Below are 25,548 nucleotides of genomic sequence, written 5' to 3' on the forward strand. Positions count from 1 at the left end.
AACAGCTGAAGGGTGGGGGCAGGTGGGTGGGCGGGGTTTCAGCAACATTCGCTCTATAAGACACACAGACATTTCCACCCACTTTTGAGGTGGGAAAGTGTCTTATAGACCGAAAAATACGGTATGTAATGGCTGAATAAGTCATTATTCACTGTATATTGACGTTTTATAATATATGAACTTGATTTTAATCTTTGAAATATTTACAGAATAACAGAGTTGGAAGGGACGTTGGAGGTCTTTTAGTCCAACCCCCAGCTTAAGCAGGAAAACCGACTCCATCTCAGACAAATGGTTATCCAATATCTTCTTAAAAACTTCTAGTGTTGGAACATTCACAACTTCTTAAGGCAAGTTGTTCCATTGATTAATTGTTCTAACTGTCAGGAAATTTCTCCTTAGTTTTAGGTTGCTTCTCTCCTTGATTAATTTCCACCCATTGCTTCTTGTCCTGCCCTCAGGTGCTTTGGAGAATAGCTGGACTCCCTCTTCTTTGTGGAAGCCCCTGAGATATTGGAACACTGCTATCATGTCACCCCTATTCCTTCTTTTCATTAAACTAGACATACCCAGTTCCTGCAACCATTCTTCATATGTTTTAGCCTCCAGTCCCCTAATCATCTTTGTTGCTCTTCTCTGCACTCTTTCTAGAGTCGCCACATCTTTTTTATATCATGGCGACCAAAATTGGATTCTTTAGTTATTTTATTTTTATTTTAACTCATAGATTGGGGAATTGAAAGCCACTCAATAGAATATTTTGATTGGAATAGCTTTTAAACACATTTTATTTCAAATTTCTAAACATTTTACAGGTTAAAGGGCTACTTAGAAATATGAAACAAAATGTGTAGCGTTCATACCTAAGGCAGGCCTAAACGTGCAGTCTCACATATAGTTAATGTAAAGGATTGATGTTTATCTAAGTGACATAAGGGAAAATCCACAAGTCTTTTCTTTTTTTGCATGCAACATAAAAACTAGAAAGAATCCTAATAAATTACTTTTACTCCAAAATAAGCATCCTTGACTATTTAAAAAATGTCAAAAATAATACACACTGTAATTATAAAAACAAGCAGTATATTCTACTTTGTTCAATGGAAATTTTGAGTAAAAAGCAAAACCATATTAATTCATCTAAAAAAAAAAAACAGAACTAGAACTCATTTGAGTCTCTTTATACATCTTTTTTACTTGGTGCAATCTCAGAAATGCTAATTGCTTACTCTTGACAAGGAAGCTTAATCTGTAATGTTCTGGAGACTATTCTCCAGACCATGCTGGTATATATAATACACTATTACAAAATCATCTGGGATAATCTAATTAATTTTCTGGAAGTTACTTTATTGAAGCTGAAAGCAGAGCTTGTGTTATTCCAGGTATGTTGGTTCAAGATGAACCAAGAGTTTGGGCCAGATTATGTTTGTCATCAGAACAGTAAGCTTTCTGTATCTACCTAATACAGTACTTCAAGATAATAAACTTTCAAAATAATTTGCTCGGATCCTGAAATGAAGTCTGAACTATGTTTCATCAAATGCTTAAATTCAGGTTGTTTTATTCATTTACTACTCTTGGTTTACAATTCAAAATATCATTGGTTACTACATTTTACATAGTGAAATATATATAAAAAACCTATTTGTATCCAGCATGTTCAAGTTAAACTAGATAAGATTTACTCATTTCACTAATTTCCATCAGAATATATAGAGCTAGTCCACAATTTATGATCATTTGTTTAACAATGGCTCAAAGTTACAACCTTGGAAAAAGTGACTTACGACCTGTACTCACATTTAGAGCCCTGCAGTCACGGGATTACAATTTTGGCAATTGGAAACTGATTTAAATTTTTGACAAATTGCAGGGTCTTATGGTTCGTCATGTGATGATGCTTTGCAACCTTTTTTTCCAATTTCTGGCAAAAAAAGCCCCACCAATTAGGGAAACTGGATCCTTTTTAACTGCAGTGATTTGCTTAATGACTGTCATAACAACTGTCATAAAATCTGATATGACTGCAATGACTTAAGATGGAAAATCCAGTCCCAATTGTGGGTGTAAGTCAAGGACTATCTATACTTAAGTATTCATTACTTTTACAACTCAGTGAGATGTTAAAAAATCAGATAATTTATACAACTAGTAATTTTTGCCTGTATTAACCTATTTCTGAATTAAAATAAGCCCGATTTTCATGAAACTCCAAATGAACCTAACCTAACCCTCCCAAAAAGTTGGCTCTAAATATTAGGGCACATATTTACTTAAATTATAAAACTCCAGGCTTTGCTCATCTCCTAAAGAGAATACCAAAAAAAAAAAAAAAAATATTCAAGTAACTATATATAAAAAAAGAACCTATGCATTTGCAGTTGAATGCCCAAATTACATTAATGCATTGTTGTGAAGCTATAAATTTTTCATAAAGTATTTCCCTTATGCTGCTGAAAATGCAAATTTTTATAAATTACTTCCAAATGGGAAAATAGGAAGTCAGAAATACCAAAGCTGGGAAGAGAGATGAACATGAGATTCTTAGATTGCAAGCTTCTAGGAATTTGCCTTTAGAACTCTTCCCAAATATTGCTACCATATTTCACAGTTCTGTTTGTTAATAAGGAGGACTTTCTCATCACTCTGAAGCTGTTCAAAACATCCACCTGTCCAATTCGAAGAATGATTGTAAATTGCCAGAAGTCTGGTAGCTCTTTAGCCAAGACACCAGACCAACAATTCTCTTAATTCTTTTTCTGGACATTACAATATGGAGGCAATCAGGATGTCTTTAAGCAATAGCAATCAGAAAGAATGGGCAATGTATTGGACTGCTACACTAGCTATGTTAACTAATTTAATAGTAAAACTCAGGATTTTCAGAAGCTGAAGAACAGAGAACATCTATGGATTATCTGGTGCATAAATGCACTGGGGGAATCTGCCAAGCAAAAGACTACCATCCTTTAGCCAGAAACATACTAACAAGTTTACATTTTGGCAGTATAGTGAAGATAAAAAATGATAGTATAACCACTATTCATTATTGCATTAATTAATCCATTCTCATTTAAAAGAGGCCTTCAAGGGACGGTGCTTTTTTGACCCATGAAAGATTTGTTTTCCGATTCATTAATATGATATAGTTTCCCAATGATATTTAGTAAACTCTTACTGAACTATTACTGATGAAACTTTGTAACCATCGTTTCCCTTACTTCCAACTGCAAATTTACATCTACTGTGTTTCCCCAAAAATAAGACAGGGTCTTATTTTCTTTTGAACCCCCAAATATGGCCTGCTCTATGGTTCCAACTCCATGCGGTTGCCCCAGCTCCCGGAAGACTTGACAGCAGGCAGCTGGCCCAATCGGCCTCTTCTCGGCTTCCAGCCGGCTTTTAGAAGCCACAGGGGAAGCCATCCTCAATGCTAGGTGGACACAACTTGGCAAGAAGAGCTGGGAGGCTGCTCTCTTGCGAGCGGGGCAGGAGTTTGCAGGTGAGGGGGATGGATGGTTGAATGGATGGGAGGCGGGCAAGCACCAAGAACACTGGGGGGAAAGAGAATGAGAGGCAGCTCCCGATCAGCTCATCTGATCCGCGGGTCGCAATTAAGGGGCCCAGCTGCCATTAGCTGACTGGGGAAGGGAAGGGCTGCCTCCTGTGCTGGCCACGCCCACCACTTCACTAGGGCTTATTTTCGAGGGAGGGCGTATATTTACGCCCACTCCAAAAATCAGGCTTGGCCTTATTTTCAGGACATGTCCTATTTTTGGGAAAACATGGTAATTTTCAAATGTTAAGTTCTTTGCAAAAGGTCTATCCAATTCAATCAAATGTAATTTGCAACCATTTCCAAAACATAGCCTAGCCAACATAAACAGAGATGGCATCACAGCAAAAATAAAAGTCACTCTTGGACCATTCCTATACAATTTTTCAGCAGCCTTACAGAGGCTTGCCTTTAGCTTCTTGCAGGAAATTTTTTGACATATAGCTCTGGAATAAACACAATGCTTAATTTTCCAAATCAGTCAAATGGCAAGATGCCACCACCTGTCAAATCCTTTTAAAGTGACTAGTCTAAATTAATTTTTGGCAACTATATGCTCATACAGTTTTCTTAGAATTATTATGGAAAGGTTCGGTATGCCCTTTTGAGATTTTTTTGGCCCAGACTAACCAATACCTTGGAATTGAAAAGTGCAATTGAACTGAATTGAATACTTAATTTGCCCAAGTATGATTAGATACACAATTGTGTCAAATTCATCCAAGTACAATAATACTTGAACTTAGTCTCTCCCACAAATAACTTATATTACAAAGTAGTTAAATTCATATTATATACAAATGATAAAAATAAGAATTATGACATTAACAGCATCATGAACGTATTAAGCAAATAAAGTAAATCATGGAAAATGTCATTATTTATATTTATTGGACATTAGAGTAACAGCCACTCGTCCCCAAACTGATCTAGGTATAGTGAAATAAATATTTCACTACACTAATTTCAGTATAAATTAAGCTCATAATTCCATCATAAACGAATTCTACAATATCCTTAACTTTGTAATCTCAAACAAAAAATAATTTTCTTTCTTTCTTCAAGAATCTTCCTAGATTCACCCTTATGATCTAGGATAATTTTTTACACAATGCCATTTTTCATGGTAGCTTAGTCTGAATTTCAACTTAGTCTGAATTTATCTTATGCCACTTTTTCAGAATCCAAACACTGCTTGGTTGTTTAGTCGCTTCTTTTCATTCTCTGAGAAGAAAGCAGAAACTTTATATAAGAATAGCGATGTGGCCTTTTTTTGGAGTGGGGGGGGATGTTTATCACATATCATCCACTTCCAGCAACTATAGTAAGAGTGGTGCCCATATTATTCTTACAAAATAAAGCCTACAAGGATGCCAGATTCTGATGAATCAGAGATTCTTATTCATAGATTAATTAGACAATGAGATTTATATAACTGATAGAACACTGATTATTTTTTCAAAAGTACCTTTGATAATACAATTTAAGACATTGCCACCAATGTTAGCAAAAATCCTCATCTTAAGCTAATAAGACAATTCAGAAATTTACAAAACTGAGTAAATAATACAATTTTTGCTGATATATTTGAGAAATAACTTTATTAAATAAATCTTCCAAATTAATCTGTAACAAATTACACTCATATCATAATTTATTTGAAAGCAGTGATAATTAAGGGGTTTTCCCCCTGTAATCTTCTAGATTTACAAAGGAAAATTAATTTTACTAGAATATGTGATCCAAGTTATGTCTAACAATTCTGGTAATTTAGGTAATATTTCTGAAATTGCAGGTTTGAATTATTCAATTTTGTAGCATTCTGTAGCAATCTTCTTTGCCATACAGATAACTAACATACTGTATCTGCAATCGTGATACTTAGAAATATAAAAGCAACATCTGAAAAAATTATAGAGCAAATCTTCATTACAAAATTATTTTTCTTGGTTCAAAAAAACTGGAATCATAAGGCAAATAACATTACTCTAAACCAGTAAACTGTATAATTCGTAACACAACCTCACAATATAATGGTTGAATTCAGGAGTATGTTTCCATATCAGAGCCATGTTCTTTAAAAGCTCTGATAGTAGAGGTAAAACCAACAAAATTTATACAATAATATTGCACTTTCATTTAAAAATTCTCGACTTATTTTTTGTAAAAGAGCTAGGATTTGGGAAGATACCTGTGGTCAGAGCAATTAAAGCAATACGATAACAAAAAGTACATTACACACATACTCAAATTCAAGTTAACCAAAATCAGAAATGTTACAATTAAACACCTACTCAAAATAAAAATGATCCCAAGGTCTTTCTGGTGCTTAATAAATCAGGTTAAATTAGTACTATCTTTGAATAGAGAAAAAAATTAAATTAATGTTCATCCATACCCACATTAAACCCTATCTACTGTAATCTTTTCCTCCATTTTACAGAATAAAATAGCCTAATACATAATTTCATATCTAATATTTTACCGAATTTAATATTATCTAAGAATTAATGGAAATCAAGCCACCTATAGGCTTTGTAAGTGCTATAACATAGCTTTTAAACATTATTTACTATAGAATTGTTGTTCTATAAATTGTGTTTATAGAAGACATTAAGTCAGAAACCAGTTTTGGTGTAGTGCACTATATAAACCAGCTTATGTATTACCAATGATTTTTGAAACTTTTTAAAGTTGTAATATGTTCTGGAATATGCTATCTGTTTTGTTTAATAGGCTTTTGATACTGTTATTTTTGAGATGGTTTCGGTTAAACACTAAAAAGCAATCTGAAAGCATTTTAAATGTATTTTAAATATACCAAACATATTAAGAATTTAAATTAGTATTTTGTTTTTCTGCTAAAATGCATCCACAAACAGCTGAATTCCACAAAAAAACCAAGTTACTCAGCTCCCACTGTTCATATTCCAGATTCTTTTTATTGCACTGTTCCCATAGTATGTTCTACCTGCTAGAATAGCTGTCAATAGCAGATATACAGAATAATGAGAAAAAGTACACATTTAAGATCATTCCTGCGGCCACATGATTGCAATTCAGATGTTTGATAACCATTGTGTATTTACAATGATCACATGACCACCATTTGCAACCATCCCAGAGGGCTTCTGAAAAGCAAAGTCAATGGGGAATCCCAGGAAGTTATGTTTTGGTCATGTGATATCTTTATTAACAATCATGGCTGATTTGCTTAATGACCAGTCACTTGGTGTTGCCATTCCCAATTAGAGTGGTAAGCTAGCATTATCAATATAAATTTTATTCAATATTTGTCCGCTCTTTCTCTGATTTCACCAATGAAAAAATGAGCATGTCAAATTACTAAAACAGAGTTACCATGGTTCATTGAATATACCACATTAGAATTGTCTGAAAAATCAAAATTAAACATATCACTATGCTTTAGCAAAGCCCATCCATCCTGTGTTTCATCGGAGAGACAGAGGACAATATAATATGCTTTGTATCAAAGTTATGTGATGTGTAAACTCAGCCACTGTGATTTGGAAACTGGTTTCTATAGTAATAACTGGTCTACTATGGTTTATCCATCAAACTGGATTTAAATAATTTCTGACTTAACAAGTTTAAACTCAATCATTTTATTGCTTATTTTATATTAACAGTTTATTCAATTAATCTATAAATTCAAATTTAACCTCAGACATTTCTACTTTCTAGAAATAGTTCATGAATGTTCCCACAAGGATTGTATAAGCAATGTATGAAAGCCAGCATTCACAGGAAACGTGGTCAGAAAAATAATTGAAAATTTTGTTTTTCTGACCACTTTTCAACAAAGGAACGAACATACAATAACATACCCCTTGAAGTAGTGGCATGCAAAATGTTTTGAATTTGAACTAGTTTGAATTCAAAATGCCATTTCAAGTTCAAAATTGCTCTTTTGATTCAAAATACTTTCAAAATGATTGAAAACTTCATTTTAATCTGCAAAATAAATATCTTGCATTCAATGCGATCATTTGGGTCTTGAAAAGTAGCATTTCAAATTCATGTTATTTTGCATCTCTGACATTTTGCAAAACGCAAGATTCAAGACACAAAGCCAATATAATTTTCTCTCACATATTCTATTATTAATGCTATTCTTAAGAACAGTAATTATTCATTTTTGGAGTAGTTTTTAAGACTTGCAATTAGACAAATTAATATACATTGATAAGATTATGTATATGTTTGTGTTATATGTATTATATGTTTCATCTGCAAACATGTTGGAGGCATCTGGCAAGACACCCAAAATATCCCTAAAGGATGGTACTTTGAAACTGTATTTTTCATTGTCAATATTCAAAATAAAATCTTTGACATACCTTGTTCATTGCTCCAGGCTGTGGACCTCTCAGGCTTGCCTGCCCTCCCATTTGAGGAGAACCTTGCTGTAATGTCTCTGCAATTAGAGTACCAGCATTTCCCATTCCTGGGTTTGAATATGACATATTGGAACGTCCTCTTCCAGCTCCAATTGAACCGTTCATAACTTGTCCTTGCATCATTCCTTGCCCATTTCCTGCAGACAACATACCAGGATTCATGCCAGCATTTATTCCTGCATTCATTCCCATTCCGGGCTGATTTACTGGACTATTTACTGTTGGCATCATTCCTGCAGTGGACTGAGTTGATGGACCTTGATTTGGCCCACCTGTACCCATCCCCAAATTTGGAGATGTCAGTGGAGCCATGGGACTTTTGACCATACTGTTTAAGATTCCCATTCCAGGATTGTTCTGTTGTGGCTGACTGGCCATATTTTGTGGTGGCCCAGCAACTCCCATATTAAGGTTTGGTGAGCTGCCAGCTCGTAGCAGTTCTGACAACTGTTTGTGTTTAGAAGCAGCATCTTGTGCCATACCAAGGCTAGTCTGCAGTTGATTAATGTCACCACCATTAGTAAGTCCCAGTTCCGTAGAGCTGATAAGTTCATCTGGTAGGTCATGTTCCAAATCAAAAAGAGATCCAAAATCTGGAGAGAAAAGTTAAAAAAAAATGATTTAGAGCACTTCAGCAAATATTTCAGCTGAATGGTTTTTCTTCAGTATTGATCTAATTTGCTTTAGACTAACTTTTTTAAATAAAATGTCACCTCAACAACCCTCTCAAATTTCATTGAATAATATTTTTTAATATACCCAGTTCAGCTGTGCAACACTATCAATTAACTCACATTGGTTCCAGGTTTATAAGCTAAATATCTCTCAAATGTTAAATGTGACATCTTACAGTTGCTACTAACCTCAGTGCTTAAAAACTAAGAGCAGCAAATCAGTGCACATGCCTATACACCATTGTTTCAGCAAGACTTTGCTGGGAAATAGATAGCATTAAACACAATTCAGCAATTCCATTCTTTACTTGCCTAATTTTTAGTTCTATAACTTGTCAGCTAACATGATCCATCACATCTAGTAGGAAAGTTTACCAGGTGAAAACTGAATAGACAAATTGTTCTATTTTGCTGAAACTGACCTACAAAATTTACACGTTTAAAGATTGTGTAATTAGAAGATACAGAAACATGAGATCAACTTATTCCATGTTTCTGAATGATCAAAAAAAAGTCAACTGCAATCTCATTTTGGTTCTATTGCCAAAATTATTCAATGTGTGAACATAATATAGCCCAGACACAATATGCTAGAAGGATGAACTTTTCTAATTCTACAGTCTTTATTTCAAGATATTCAATAGGTAAAAATCTTAAAAGAAATACAAAACTGAGCCAAGTCCTTTGGATTTTATAATATTTGCCTTTCAGAAGCTTCCTGCAATTAAATCTTGAACTGCTTTAACAGCTTTCTAAAATTCCAGAATCCCCCCAAGACAGCTTTAAGATCTGCTGAAGGAAAAACCTAAAGGAAGACTACCAATGCCTACAAACACTTTCTCTTAAAATTAGTTTTGGAAGTATGGCAAATTCTAGGGTGACTTTATTTATAAAATTATTAATAAAAATCGCTCCAAGAGGCACAAATTCTCCTACCCAACAAGTTTTAACAGTTTACCATACTACTTTAAAGTGTGTTAATATACCTCAACGGTAGTTCTGAAAATGTAACATTTGCAAACAAATGTAGCAGCTTCTTCTAGTGACAAGGCAGATCAGACAAAACGGTGGGTTTTAGCAAAATATCCAAGACATTCAATGTTTGTTGCTATTTTTAAATCAGATATGTGCCATTTTTCAAAACTAAAATATTTCTAGGACAGCTGATAAAACAACGTGGCAATCAAGAAGTATACCTATTTAAATAGTGATATTCTTTGCCACTATTTATATGTGCAAAAAAAGTGCATGATGCCACACGGTTGACTTTGTACACTGAACTAATATAAATGAACAATTTTCAACTTATTTGAAGAAAATATTCTGATGGTGCAAATATTAATGATAAGCATAAATATTAATAGGTTATTAATGTAGTTTTTACTCTAATTTTATGATTTACCCCTTAAACAGGAGCTAAATTTGACAGTTAAGTTCTTAAATTCAGTTATTATTTGGTATTATAATCATATTTACTTGCAAGTAAAGCCTTCATAATGGTTCCAGAGGTGTATCAACTTGTACTCTGTATTGTTGAAGGCTACAAAAATTCAACATGTCTTCCTCTTAGAGAAAGGAGGCAGGGAATCAATTTATTGCTACCTCCTCACACAGCTCATTAACAGAGCACATTTGGGGGAATATAACCAGCCGTATTACAGAAAGATGAATCAACATAATCATCCCCTTCTCCATTCATGGATTATTCAATTCAGAGTTGTACAGAGCACACCTTTGGAACTAACATTAATATTATTGCATATTGTTTAACAACTACATCACATTGGCTGGTATTCAGAGATACCATGTAAACATATGTAACTGAATACTTTTCAGAACTTTCACTTTTCCAATTTTAAGGCCATGTAATTTATCTACAACTATTAAAGCAGTAGTATATTTCCATTTCAAAAATAAATTTTGAAATTTAGTTTGCATGTTCATTGGAAATTAAATTCTGACATACAAAACAAACTTCATTTAATGATCTTTTAAGAAATATATTTTTCAGTAAGTAAGCAATTTCTATTTTAAAAATCAGAAGCTATTGGCATTGGTTGATGGAGAAAGCATTTTATGATACAGATTGCAGAAAAGCAACCACCTACCAATATATTATATGTTTAGTTTAGTAGCACTTATTGAAACTTGCCTGAAATACAATTACAGCAGATGACATAACTGCTATAAGTAAAAGCTGCTTTAAGTGAGAATTTGAATAAACCTCTTCTCTAAGGAAGGAAAAAACAAGAGACTATATATTCTACACACTCTCAGAAATTTATCTTAGGGCTCCTTAAAGAGCCAATGGCAACCACATATAACACAGATGGAAACTGAAATGGCATGCTTCTTTGCCAGAACTCCCTTTGGGATCTGAGATCCACAGGATCCTATAGTACATCAAAGCAAAAACACCTGCTACCACTTCCTTAGTGTTCCTGAATCCTAGGAAAGTGATAATCACTTCTGCCATGAAATGACAAACCAGAAACAAGGAACATTGTAAGAGTTTCTCACTTCAACTACCTTTTTCCTTACTTATACCAAAAGATGGTAAGTTCTACTCACATCATTATTTTTTATAAATGCCTATACAAAATGCTAAACTATTAATGTAATATTCTCATTTTTACAGAAAGTCTATTTCAGACTTTATATATAAGTATCAAATATTGTTATAATTCTTCAGACATTTGGAATAATTTTTGTCAAAAATAGAGGAATCTCAAAATTCTGAAACAAGCACAAAACGATTCAAAACTGTGATGACTTTAAAACATATGCCTGAAGGATAGAGGATACAGTTGAATACTCCTTTCAGAATTCCTAAACCTAACTTACTGAGTCCAAATAATTTGGTACCTGCCAAGCTGTTTAGCATACACTGCACTTATTTACAGGTTTTTCTGTAATCACAAAATAAGCAAGATGACAGAAACAACTCATTTCTGGAAAGGAAAAAAAAGAACTTGTACATGTAGTATCATTAAAGTGAAGAACAACTAGAGTTTGCTAGCAGGCATAATAGGACTTGCATACCTTAACTGCAGAAATACAACTAAAATGAAATGCATTCTAAGATGACTTTAATCAAAAATCTATGTGAAAAAACAGATGCAAAATATTGTGAGCAGGATTATAAGCAAAAAACACTACCTCAGTAAATAACTATAGCTGTGTTCTTTGATTCACTTCATGCTTATATTGTTAAGCAGGTTTTTTTTTTTTTTTTTTGCCTCTCCTTTAGTTCATTTGGAGTGGGTTTGGTTATCTTCAAACAATAAAACATTAAAATCCTACATGAAAAATGCTGAGTATACAAGGTATTCCTGATAACTATGGCAAAATGTTTCAGGGAGAACTGTATTAATCATATGTAGAAATTCTAAGGAATAAAGCTACTTTTGGGGATAAAGATAGAATTATATCTATTAATCTTCCTTATTTTTCTGGTATTGAAGGCAAAAGGAAAATGGTATGACAGAGGATGAGATGGTTAGATAGTGTCATCAACACAATGAACATGAATTTGGGGGAACTCCAGGTGACAGTGGAGGAGTGAAGGAAAGGGGAATTGGCATGCTGTGGTCCATGGGGTCCCGAAGAGTCGGGCATGACTTAGTGACTGAATAATAATTTTTATTGTAATTACATAATGTAGATGCATTTCCAATTTGCCAACAGATATGGATTCCTGGCTCTTTTCCCATAGCTCCCAAATAAATTTAGCATTTACACCTGTGCATGTTCTAGAGAACTAGAGTAAACAAAAAAACAACAGAACAAAATGAATCTAGAGCATGTAATAGCTAGAAAAAAGATGCAGCACTGTGACGCAGCATTATGGGAAATATGTTAGTAATTTGTGGCAACTATGAGGTTTACTATTCTTACATATGTAACATTTTTCTGCATAGCTTTTATCAGAACACACTAAATCACAGATATCTTCACACCTTTAGAAAACTGAATATTAAAACAAAGTCAAACTAGCAATTCACTAGTTGCAATATATTTAAAGAACTTAATATGTATAAGCTTACTATATTTGAAAATATCTATTATTTCAAAGAGGATTCAACCAACAAAAATAAAATTTGTATTCATAATGATTAATGAAAAGACAGAAACATGTAGCAACTATTTGGATATGATGGTAACAAATTAAAACAGTCAATACAACAAACTTAATTTGATTTATATTTCTAAAACAAATTGGAAAGATGTAATGGTTTATAAAGGCAAAAACTATGGCTTTTTGAGGAAAATAAAGTATACCATTTTCATTGGCAAAAGAAGCATTCATTGAAAAAGTTCATTGAATCCAGTAAGATTTATATCTGAGTATATACACATTGGGTTGTATTCATTCACACTATACTTATATGATTATGAATTCATTCAATGGACTATAGTCTCAGAAAAGTGCACAGACTTGCAATTTTAAATCAGGATGGCTATTTTCAATTGTCTGCATAGGAAACGGGTACAATGTTAATAAGGATTATTCTGTAGCATAAATCTGAAAAGGTAAGTATTATATACCCCAAAGAATTCTGAAGGCAGATTCCAATCTTGCTTTCCTATTAGCAAAATGGAACTTGTTGATTTTCAGGTAAGCATTATATTAGGCCTGCAAATAGTGAAACTAATGCTCTTGGTAGCAAAATAACCTACATATCTTTGAAGTTGCAGGAGATACCAAGAAAGACTGCAGATTCAAATAGAAACATTGTTTGGAAGTAAATACTAAACACAAGCAACATTCCATATTACCTAATGTATCCAACCAGTCACTATTCAGACAAACACACACACATACAGCCTATCAAATACAATCAGCCATTTTCCCTTGCATTTATATATGCAGTGCGAAACAAATTCAATGAACAAGTCTGGCTACCATTAATATTCAGAATGTCTACATTTTTGCTGAAGGATTCCAGTTAATTTCTTCTAATAAAATGAATTAAAATAACTATTGCACAGACTAATCCTATGCTAGTCAGAAATCTCAGGAAACACATTTTTTCTTTTGCAGCGAATTTATTCTTTACAGGGGGTATAGTTGCCTGAACTTCCAAGAGAACCTATAAAAACAGTTGTTACCAAATGAACACCTGTAACATGCATCACTAATTTCAAAAGAGTTGTAGTATTTCTATCTAGTTCAGTGGTTCTCAACCTTCCTAATGCTGCGACCCTTTAATACAGTTCCTCATGTTGTGGTGACCCCCAACCATAAAATTATTCCTAAAACCATTGAAAATATGTGTTTTCCGATGGTGTTAGGCGACCCCTGTGAAAGGGTCATTCGACCCCCAAAGGGGTCCCGACCCACAGGTTGAGAACCACTGATCTAGTCGATTTGTTCAATAAATAAATAAATATGTAAACAAGTGTTACTGTACTCATCTTTACAAATAAGGCATGACTTCAGGGGAAATTCAGACATTTTAGTCTCTGAACAAAAGCAGATGACCAAGTCTATATTCAGTATTGATCTAATGAAGCTGTCTTAACAAAAGCATCAAAATGAATTCTATCAGCAACTGTAATCACTTCTTTATGAAACAATATTAGTACTAAATAATTGATGGAAACAAAGGCAATTAAAACTTAGCCATCAGAACAGTGGAAAGATGAAAAATAACTACTCTTCAGATTAAATGAGTTTAAGATTTGAAGAAAAAACACTATATCAACACACAGATAATAACTATGCAATAAAGAACACTTTTCACAAGATTTCAAGCGCTGCAAGCACTCAGAGGTAAGCATCAACTCATTTACAGCCTCTTCAAAAGAAATAAAGCTTAATGTCAATTAAATATCCAAAGTAATATTTCAAAATATAGGCTAAAACAAGTAGATAGACAGAGGAAAGAAATATATCCGACTGGCAAAAAGACTGTCCAAAAAGAGAGTCCATTTGTGATAAGGTAAAATTAAGGGATCTATGCCCAAGACTGACCTGTGCCATCGCTTGCAGAGACAGAGAGCGCCGGTGAAGAGAGTTTAGGCCTCTTGGCTGAAGGCGGGCCCGACTCCACCACATTCTCGGCCATTTTTAATTCTTTTTAGACAAACAGAGCCCAAATTGAAGATGGGGATCCCCAATGCCTTCAGCCGTTTTCTGTGATCCAAAATCAACCGAAGAGCAGTATGGAAATGGACTGAAGAAATAGACAAAGTTCCTCTTTTTCCGCTCCTCGAGATCGATTTCTGTTGGATAGCAGTGAGTAAGGGGGAACAGAGATGGGAAACAGGGTGTGGAAGCAGTCTTTTCTCCGGGCCACAGAGAAAAACAAGGATGAAAAGAACAGAACAAGCCCTTCCTAAAATCAATTAAAAGGGCTCGGTAAATGTACAAATCGAATTAAATCCGGCCGTAGAACAGTTGGTGCTTCCTCGCCACCGCCGCCAATACCACCATCTTCATCCTCCGGGGGGTCGTCGTCTTTTCCTCCTGCTGCTGCCTCTTCGCCGCCATCAACCTCTTCCTCCTCGGCGTCGTCCTCCTCCTCCTCATCGCCACAAGGAGGCGGGCGAAGGAGGAGAGGCGAAGAGAGAAAGAATCGTTTTTCTTTGCTTGCAGTTCTTTCCTACTCCTTCCAAACCCAGCCTGCAACGGAGGAAAATGCCTACGCTGGTGAACAAGGGGGCTGGGGAAGGGGATCGCAGACGGAACGTACCGAGGGTCCCCCCAACTCCCCCTGCGCCGTCCCTGCTAATCACTAATGGCTGCAGAAAAGGGAGCCGTGAGGAGGAGGAGGAGGAGGATGAAGCTAAGTCCCAGGAGTCTCCGCTTCACATCTTGTTGTGCAGGAACAAGGAGGCGGAGGAGAGATTTGTTGTCCCGATGGAGGCAGCAGAGATCCCGGGATGGGAGCTGGAGAGGGTGGGCTTCAGGACGCGCGCCTGCCACCCCTCCTTTTCTTTCCTTTCTTTCTCTCTCTCCGGCAGGGTACCCCTTTCTGGTGAGACGACGGGATCGATCCCAAAGCAAGGAGAGGAGGAGGAGGAGGAGGAAGCGGCGGCAGGAGCGGCCCCTCCCCCCTTCTCTCAGCCTCTTCCCCCTCCCCGGAGGATACGGATGGCTACGAGCGCTTGATCTATGGAAAGGATAAGGCTCTCCTCGGCACTGGAGACGCCGTGCCTCAGGCGTTTCAGCAGCGGCCCCGTCTCCTCTCCACCATATAGAACCACAGGAAAGGAGATGTTCAGAGAAGAAGAAGAAGCAGCTCTCCAAATCGAGGCGAAGCGGTCTCCTAGACCCGCGAACGTGCTCAATTGCCAGAAGGAATTGGGGTGGAGTCCACCCGGGGTCCCGAGTTTCTAGCCGAAACCGGGAGTGCGTACTCCCCTACTGGCTACGAGGCTAGTACAGTGGGTATATCACGGAGGTTTCAGGTTGTCTCGGGTCTGGCCGGCCGGGGGCCCTGAGTTGCCGAAGGTCTCTGCCGCTGTTTTCCACCTCCAAGGCTGTACCCGCCTAGCTCGGTGCTTTTCGTTCTCTCCCTCCCCTCAATCGCTCACACACCAACAAAATGGCGGCTGTTGTTTCTTCACTCTCCCGATTCCTCAGAGGGAAGCGAGCGGCCGCGCCGGAAATGAGCCAAGAGAAAAAAGGGCGTGTCCAGAAAAGGAGAGGCGGGGACGCACGCAGCTCGCACACACAATGGAACGCGGAGGGCTAGGAGGGGGGAGATCCCGGGGCGGGGCCAGCTCCGGTCACGAGACTAGTTCACCCATTCGGCTTGCGATCCTTAAGTGATCCCTTCCGCAAACTCTCTCGCCTAAATTTCTTAAAGGGGCAGGATAACTTATCTTTTTTTTTTTCCTCCTCTCCTTACTGTTTTTCAGTCGGCCGAAATGTGCCGCGAGGTTTTTCCTTAGGCCGGTCCTATTATAACCCAGAGGTGGGGGGGAGAGGTTGTGAATCCTGGAACCGACCGTGGCCGAAATGCGCATCAGAAGCTATTTGTGTGAAGCGGGGCCTCCTTCTCTCCTTTACCCACTTGCCTTAACACCTCAGCCTAGACGTAGCGGCCAAAAGATTTGGTCAGCGAAACACTTTCTCACGTATACACAAATGTAAAGAGGACGACGACGCTGTGCGCCTGTGTCCACCAACGTATAAATCATGACTGTTAGCCGTTCCGTATGATAGTATGGCCGAGAGACCCCAATTAAAATACAGGCACAAGGCGGGGTTGGGAAGGACTTTTATCGAACAATCCGTGTTGCCCAACACGGAATTGTCGCTTTCCTGTCAGAATCAATGTCTGACGCTCCCAAAGGAAAAGGAAACTCAGCTGAGCGAAGAAGAGGTTTTTATTACGCAGGAGGACGTGGGGACTTGGTTGTGCCTGGATTGATGTGTAGTACCGCGAGCCGAACTGCTCTCGGTGCCCGCGACTTCCTACAAAAATCGGGCTCTGTGGAGGTTAAAGGAACGCGGATTGGCGGGATGTATATAGATAACCATGCTTGCCACTTGCCCTTCGGTTCTCTGTGAACGGATCATTCTCTTGAGAAGCCCCTAAGCATAAATAACAGCCCTTTCTCCTGTCGTATATTTGTATTTGTGAAACGTGAGGATTCCACTCTTTCTCTCCTAGATCCTTATCATGGGAGATGAGGAACCAGTTCATTAAACTATAGGCTACGTGGCCTCTTTCTAGTCAGTAATTAAAACTGCCTGGTCATTTGAACGTACCTATTACCCTTCATTGATATTCACTTTCAGGCTAAGCAAAGTTGGGCAAAGACTAGAAAAGGTATAAAATGCTGAGGAGAATAAATAAAAGAAATAAAAGGGAATAAAAGAAATCTACAAAAAACTAGTTTGTACAAATGAAATTCAATATATCTCTCCTGTACAGAGACATCTAGTAATTTGTGTAAATAATATTTATGTAAATTTCCTTTTCCAATCATCCTTGCTTCCATTACGTATATTATTCACTGATTCTTCATTACCTTTTGTTCTTTAAACTTCTCATTTCTTTCTTTTGAGGATCTTTTCAACTCCATCCAATCACAGTTTTCTCAGTCTTCTCCATTCTTCCTACATATTTTCATTTTGTGATTTGTTTCTCATTCTCTATGACTAAACTATATAAAAGTCTTTCTCGTTGCTCATTCACTCATTGTGTTCACATTCATTTGGCATTTATTACTTTTTCATATTCTTGTTTTTAACCAAACACCTTTTAAGAATACTTTTCTGGTTGCATTACAATGTTTTGACTTGTACATCATACAATGGATACAGGGTATCCAGATACATTACTGTATTAATTTTACATTCTAACATCATGTTATTATTCCCTTTCAGGGTAAGCACTTTAATGCAAAATAAATTAAAAGCCTGAGATTAAACCAGAAAATGAAAGCTAAATGTAGTTTAGGCCAACACTATACATCTTCATATTTGTCAATCCTTCCTTTCATTAGGACAATTTATTACTTCATACATTGCCTTTTGTTCTTTAAATTCTCTTTTGGAAGATCTCATGAATTCCACCCAATTCCAATTTTCTCAGTCTTTGTTTTCACTCTTTTTTTTCTTCTCCTACTCAGCATTCCTTCATATATATTTTTACAATTTGATTCTTTCTGTCACCAAACTACCTCAATTTACTTTCATACTATTCATTCAAATCTGATTTCAACTCACATTCATTCAGCACCTACTCATTTTTATCCTATTTTAGTTTTACCATGTACTCTTCTAAAGATTATTCCCTCTAAATCCAGCTTACTCTTATATTTCTCCTGGCATATCTAGTTCTCACATCCAGGTAACAAAATGAGCAGAAGCACATTTCTGTTTAGCCATTTGTATTTCTCTCAACATAGTCTTATTTTGCAAACCTTCCAACTTTTGAAGAGTATTTGATTGTTTTAACATTTCTCCATTTTTTATTTTTAATACACATTCCACTACGCTAGACAAATTCATCTATATGCTCTAGTGTTTCATAATTTATGTACAGTTTACAATTGTTTTCTCTATCTTCTCTGTCCAACTAAGTTATATTGATTATCAATATATTAATTTACCTACCTTTTTATATCATAAATTATATTTAACATTCAGTATAAAATATTTGGCTTCTCAACCAATAAAATGAGTTTGCTGCATATAAAAATATACACATTCATATCTCCAGTCAAAATATTCATAATATCTGCACTTGATCTTAGGCAAAAGGTTGAGATGTTATAGATTTGTATGATTTGGGTTTCTCTTCAGATCGTATAAATCTGTAACATAATCAGGAAGTAATCATAGAGGGGTGATACATCTTCAGCTTCCTCCCTGCTTAATGATTATTTGCCAAGTATTCCATTTTCTCTTTCATGCTGTATTTACATCATATATCTCCCTTATCATACTCTGTAACCAACTTCCATGTTTGTGCAACATTTTCCATAATTGGTCAATTTATTTTATTATGTGCCTTATCTAAATCAACAATATAAAATACTTTGCTTTCTCACACATAACTTTTTCAATAACCTACTAAAAACAAAAATATACACAATTTGTTATTCAGGATAATGCTGCACCACATATCCTAAGTTTTATTTATTACTACCTCTTTTACCCTTTGAGTCAGAATTCTGCAGAATACTATCTCAAGGGTTTTCAACAAATTTTCACTGTAATGTTTGCATTCATCTTCCTTATTTTTTCCTTTGTAAGTCATTCTTAATCATCTTTATAGTCTTTATGCACATTTATTTATCAAATTAGAAACCACCCATCTCCATCTCAAAGCACATGTTAAATTATTTCATATCTATATATTAACATATATCTCATCACATGCATGCTTTCAGGCTAACCATTTTGATCTGCTCATAGTATTAACGTTTTCATCCTTTCTTTTCCTAGACATTGATGTTTATAGCTTTCATTAATTTCAGTTCCTCTCTTCAATAAACCCCTATGATTCCCATACAAACCTTTAAAATATTCCTTCCAGTATTCTCTCATCACAAATAATTTGATTATTTTTAATTCCATTCATTCTGTTGGAGGCCCTTCTTCAGCAGGTTTTGCACACTTCCAAAGGCATTTATTTTATTATATTTCCATCAACATTCTGCCATTTCTCTGCCTCTACCTAATCTTAATTACTGCTTTGGAATACATTCAACTCTTTTTTCTCTAAAGTTATACAATATATTTCTCTTGTCCACATTTTTTCCATAAACCATTGTTTTGTGTGTACAGGTTGTTTTCTAACCCATAACTTTTTTCACTTAATTCTGCCTAGTATTATTTTTCATACTTTCCACTACAGTAGTATAACTTCACACATTTCTATTTCACATACTGAAAAATAATTGTTGTTACTCTGATCCAGGATGGTTCCATATCTGCTTTCTTATGTCCACTTTCTAGTCATTCTGTGGTGAGATGACATGTTTTTTTTTGTATAGATTAATATTTTTTATTTCTGCAGTTGTTCTATTTTTGCTATTTTCAAGTTCTTTCCCCCCATGATTTATACTTAATGGTCAAGTAACGGTCTGTTCCTCACACTTGTATCTTTTGTTAGTCTTTCATCACTTATAATCAAAACAGTTATGCTTTTAATTACTTTGTCTTTGTAAATATGGATAGCCTTATTTTTAAATCTCAGGTTCAAAAACAAACCATCATTTTTCTAATCAGATATTGATCAAATAACCATTTTCATTCATCCTTGGGTCTCTTTGTTCCCATATTCATGCCACCTAACAAACTATTTTCCCCCAGGTCAAATTCATTTAGAATGTTACATAATTTCCCCTAAACCATGGTCTTTCATTATCATCATTTGCTAGAGCATCATATCTAACTATCACTAACCTAAAATTCTCATGTTCATATGCATCTACCACAATTCAGAAGACAACACTTTCTGATATACATTTTACCATTTAATTCATAGCAAAACACATACTTTTAGTGCCATGCTTATATTTATCACTGTTTCTTCAGAAAACCCACACAACCTTAATTCAGTTTATTTATTTATTTATTTATTTATTAATCAAATTTCTATACCGCCCTACTCCCGAAGGACTCAGGGCGGTGAACAGCCAAGATAAAATACAGACAATACAAATATTAAAAATCCCTTAAAATTATTAAATATTTTGGCCGAAACACAGATTAAAACACCCAATTTATAAAATCACGAATTAAAAAATTTAAAATTTAAGAATTTAAAAGAGGGGAGTTAGGCCAGGCCAGCTTGCTGAAATAGAAAAGTTTTGAGAGCACGGCGAAACGTGCGCAGGTCCGGGATCTTCCGTATCTCTGGGGGGAGCTCGTTCCAGATGGTAGGTGCCCCCACAGAGAAGGCTCTCCCCCTGGGGGCCACCAGTCGACACTGTTTGGCCGACAGCACCCTGAGGAGCCCCTCTCTATGGGAGCGTACTGGTCGGTGAGAGGCTATTGGTAGCAGAAGGCGGTCTCGTAGATACCCCGGTCCGATGCCATGGAGCGCTCTAAAGGTGGTAACCAAAACCTTGAAGCGCACCCGGAAGACCACCGGGAGCCAGTGCAGCTCGCGCAGGAGGGGGGTCACATGGGAGCGCCACGTCGCTCCCATAACCACCCGCGCGGCCGCATTCTGGACCAGCTGGAGCCTCCGGGTGCTCCTCAAGGGGAGCCCCATGTAGAGAGCATTGCAGTAGTCCAAGCGGGAAGTAACAAGAGCATGAGTGACCGTATTTAACGAGTCCCGATCCAGAAAGGGACGCAACTGGCGAATCAGGCGGACCTGATAAAAAGTCCCCCTGGCCACGGCCGTCATGTGCTCTTCTAAAGACAGCCGTGAGTCCAGGAGGACACCCAAGTTGCGAACCCTCTCCGTGGGGGCCAATGACTCGCCCCCAATAGTCAGTGATGGCGCCAACTGACTATATCGGGATGTCGGAAACCACAGCCACTCGGTCTTGGATGGGTTGAGTCTGAGTCTGTTTCTCCCCATCCAGATCCGCACGGCCTCCAGGCACTGGGACATCACTTCAAGGGCATCATTGGGGTGGTCCGGGGTGGAGATGTACAGCTGAGTATCGTCAGCGTACTGGTGGTACTTCACCCCGAAACCACGGATGATCTCACCCAGCGGCTTCACATAAATGTTGAACAGAAGGGGCGAGAGGACCGACCCTTGTGGCACCCCACATACAAGGGGCCTCGGGGTCGACCTCTGCCCCCCTGTCAACACAGACTGCGACCGGTCAGAGAGAAAGGAGGAGAACCACCGTAGGACGGTGCCCCCCACCCCTAACTCCTCTAGCCGGTGCAGCATGATACCATGGTCGATGGTATCAAAAGCCGCTGAGAGGTCTAATAGGACCAGGACAGAGGAACAACCCCTGTCCCGAGCCCTCCAGAGATCATCAACCAACGCGACCAATGCCGTTTCCGTGCTGTACCCAGGCCTGAAGCCCGACTGGAACGGATCCAGATACGACGATTCATCCAGGTACTGGGGGAGCTGTCGCGCTACCACACTCTCAACAACCTTCGCAATGAAGCGAAGGTTGGAGACTGGACGATAATTTGCCAACACTGCCGGGTCCAGGGAAGGTTTCTTGAGGAGAGGCCTCACCACCGCCTCTTTCAAGGCGGCAGGGAAGACACCCTCACTCAAGGAAGCATTTATAATCCCCTGGAGCCAGCCTCGTGTAACCTCCTGAGAGGCCAGCACCAACCAGGAGGGACACGGGTCCAGTAAACATGTGGCTGCGCTCAGTCTGCCCAGTATCCTGTCCACGTCTTCGGGCGTCACAGAATCAAACTCTTCCCAGATAATACTCACAAGACCTGCCTCTGTCCTCCCCGCTGAATCTACCCAGTCAGAGTCCAGATGTTCCCGAATCTGAGCGATTTTGTCATACAGATACTGTACAAAATCCTCGGCTCTACCCTCCAAGGGGTCCTCCCGCGCTTCCTGGTGGAGCAGGGAGTGGGTCACCCTAAACAGGGCAGCCGGGCAATTATCTGATGACGCAATAAGAGTGGCAAAATAGTTATACTTCGCCACTTTTATCGCCACCAGGTAGGTCCTAATATGAGACCTTACCAGTGTTCAGTCAGATTCAGAATGGCTGGCCCTCCAACCACTCTCCAGGCGTCTTTTCCGGCGCTTCATCTCCCTCAGCTCCTCGGTGAACCAAGGAGCCAGGCGAGATCGACGCCGGGTCAGAGGCCGCAAAGGCACGACCCGATCCAAAGCTCCAGCGGCCACCCTATCCCAGGCGGCCACCAGCTCCTCAGTCGAGTCGTGTGCCAGAGCCTCAGGAAATTGCCCAAGCTCCGTCTGGAACCTATCAGGATCCATCAGGCATCTGGGGCGGTACCACCTCAATGGTTCCGCCTCCCTGCGGCGGGGTGCGGCGGTTCGAAGGTCAAAGCGAAGGAGGGAGTGATCTGACCATGACAAGGGCTCGATCACTATATCCCCTATCTCAAGATCACTCAACCATTGACCAGAGACAAAAACCAGGTCTAGCGTGTTTCCCCCCGTGTGAGTAGGGCCATGAACTAACTGGGTCAGGTCCATGGCCGTCATGGAAGCCATGAACTCCCGAGCCACCTCAGACGCCTCACCGACGGATGGCAGGTTAAAATCCCCCATGACCATAAGCCTGGGGGTGTCAACCGCCACCGCGGCTATAACGTTGAGCAGCTCGGGCAGGGCTGCCGTCATGTGGCAGGGAGCCAGGTACGTAACCAGCACACCCATCTGCACCCCATGACCCCACTTCACAAGGAGGGACTCACAACCAGCCGTCTGAGGAACAGTGACCTCCCTCGGACCAAGACCTTCTCTAATGACAACCGCCACCCCCCCGCCCCTCCCCTGTGTCCTCGGCTGATGGAATGCGCAGAAACTGGGTGGGCACATCTCAACGAGGGGAACCCCCCCCCTCCTGGCCCAACCAGGTCTCCGTAATACCCGCCAGGTCCGCTCCCCCCTCCTGAACAAGATCACAAATGAGGGGGGCTTTATTTACCACGGACCGGGCGTTGCACAGCATCAGCCGAAGGCCCAGGGCCTGAGGGTCTGTGCAACCTGGGGAACGAGAGGAGCATTGGAGGCCGGAGCGCGCCACCGCTTGGAGCCAGCGGGCGCGTGCTCCCACAACCTGATGTGGCCCCCTGCTCCCGCCATATCTGCCCCTCCCACCCACAGTACTGATGTAATGACCATCCATAACACAAGCTCTAACCCCCACCTTGACCCCGGTTCCCGCATCTCTAGTGCCGTGCTCTTCAGCCGGCTCTGGCCTCCTCCCCGACAGGTTCTCCCCCAAACCCACCGAACCCACCCCCCTCTCAGAAACCTTTCAAACCTTATCTAAAAATTTCCCCAAAAAACCCCACAACCCCCTCCTCGCCGCATGCCACCTCTCGGGATTCCAAAATCCGTCATCAAGGTAGGCCCTCGATAGTGAGGAGGGCCAAACCTGCGAGAGGGGGGAGTCTCGCAGCGCAAGCAGGTCAGCAGCCGTAAACATCGCACAAAAACAGAGATGGAGAGTCAACTGGTCAGGGCTTCACCAGATCGTCCAATAATACTGGGTCAAAGTAGATCTTCATATCAGGAGCTGGTTCACTGCCCTCTCACGACAGTGAAAGGGGCCAGTGACATCCCCCAACGTCTGGAGGATAATTATCCCAGTCACCCTCTCACAGTGACTGGGGCAGATGACACCGACAATAAAGTCACAATAGTCCATCCTTTCATCTGGCGGATGACAAACAGCCCCCTCAGCACCTGCACACCATTTTGCCCAGTTCTCCTCCAGTTTGGGGTCGCACAAGAAGCCAGCAATTTGTAAAGTTATTAAAAACAATGATGATAATCCCACAGGCACAAGTTCTTCTCTGGGGCGAAAGTAGGGATAGCAGACAAAAAAACCCAGTCCAAGTCCAGGGTGGGTGGCCATCAAAGGCCAACACCCACACATACCTGAGGGAAGAAGGGGGGGGAGAGAAGCCACCCGAGGCGACCAATAGAGCCCTGGTCAGCCTCCCGCCTCTCCTGTCCCAAAACTCCCCAAATCCCCAGTCTCAGCTCTGATGACAAACAAACCCCGGATAACAGGGGTCAAGGCTCAAAAAAGAGCAGATGGTAATCCTGAGGGCAAGGCAAGGCTGTCCGTATTCCCCCATCCACCTGCTACAAGTTCTTTCCACAGCTGGATGATCCGTGGCTGCCATTGCCTTCCGCCGGCGCCGCCGCCACCACCGCCGCGGCCGGCTCGTAACCGGCACCCTGAGCTCCCCATGGCGCCTCCAGGACCCCCGAAAAACGTCCAAAGAGTGTCCCAGAGATCCGTGAGGGGCGAGGGGATAAAGGGCACCTCCAAGCCGCCGCCGCCGCATAGTAACGCCGCCCGCCGCCGAAACGCTCCGGCTTCCACTCCTCCCGGCACTGACAAGCCGGAAACAGCTGTTTTTAGCAGGCCGCCGCCCCGTCTCCCGCGGCGGCTTCAAACAGCGCGTCCCGCCCTGCCCTGATATTCCGGAGGGCGAAAAAGCCCTCAGCAGGCAGGGTGGGCATTCTCCTCATTGGGACTGGAGCCGGAGATTGTTAAAGCGGCTCCCGAAGACCCCTGACACCAGCGACCTCTCCATCTCCTCGCGGAGCTCAGCCGACCGCCGCCATCTTGGGACAAGCCGGAAGAAGCAAATAGTAGATCTATTTGTAGTTCTATTAGATTCTTCCCTTTTCTCTGAATAACAGAGATATTCAACTTACCTGTTTTCTTTTCTTTCCACTTGTTTATTTATTTATACATTGTTATGCTTCCTAAGCCAATTATTCTATCAATGAACCTAGAAAAGGTACCCCATTCAGGACCT

At 39.6% G+C, this 25,548-nt stretch overlaps 1 protein-coding gene across 1 annotated transcript in view; it reads right to left on the reverse strand.

Moving 5' to 3' along the window:
* The window catches only part of EP300 (E1A binding protein p300), an 82,726-nt gene extending 67,038 nt beyond the window's left edge, over window positions 1-15,688 (reverse strand). The window contains exons 1-2 of the mRNA XM_070947817.1: window positions 14,632-15,688; window positions 7,921-8,573 (exon numbers count right to left, since the gene is read on the reverse strand). Coding sequence (XP_070803918.1) covers window positions 7,921-8,573; window positions 14,632-14,725 — 747 coding nt within the window. The 5' untranslated portion in view covers window positions 14,726-15,688. The remainder of the gene's footprint in view (window positions 1-7,920; window positions 8,574-14,631) is intronic.
* Between the last annotated feature and the right edge of the window lie 9,860 nt (window positions 15,689-25,548).

The sequence above is a fragment of the Pituophis catenifer genome, unplaced genomic scaffold (assembly GCF_029215685.1).
Source record: "Pituophis catenifer annectens isolate HBS135680 unplaced genomic scaffold, rPitCat1.0.hap2 SCAF_7, whole genome shotgun sequence".
Classification (NCBI taxonomy): Eukaryota; Metazoa; Chordata; class Lepidosauria; order Squamata; family Colubridae; genus Pituophis; species Pituophis catenifer.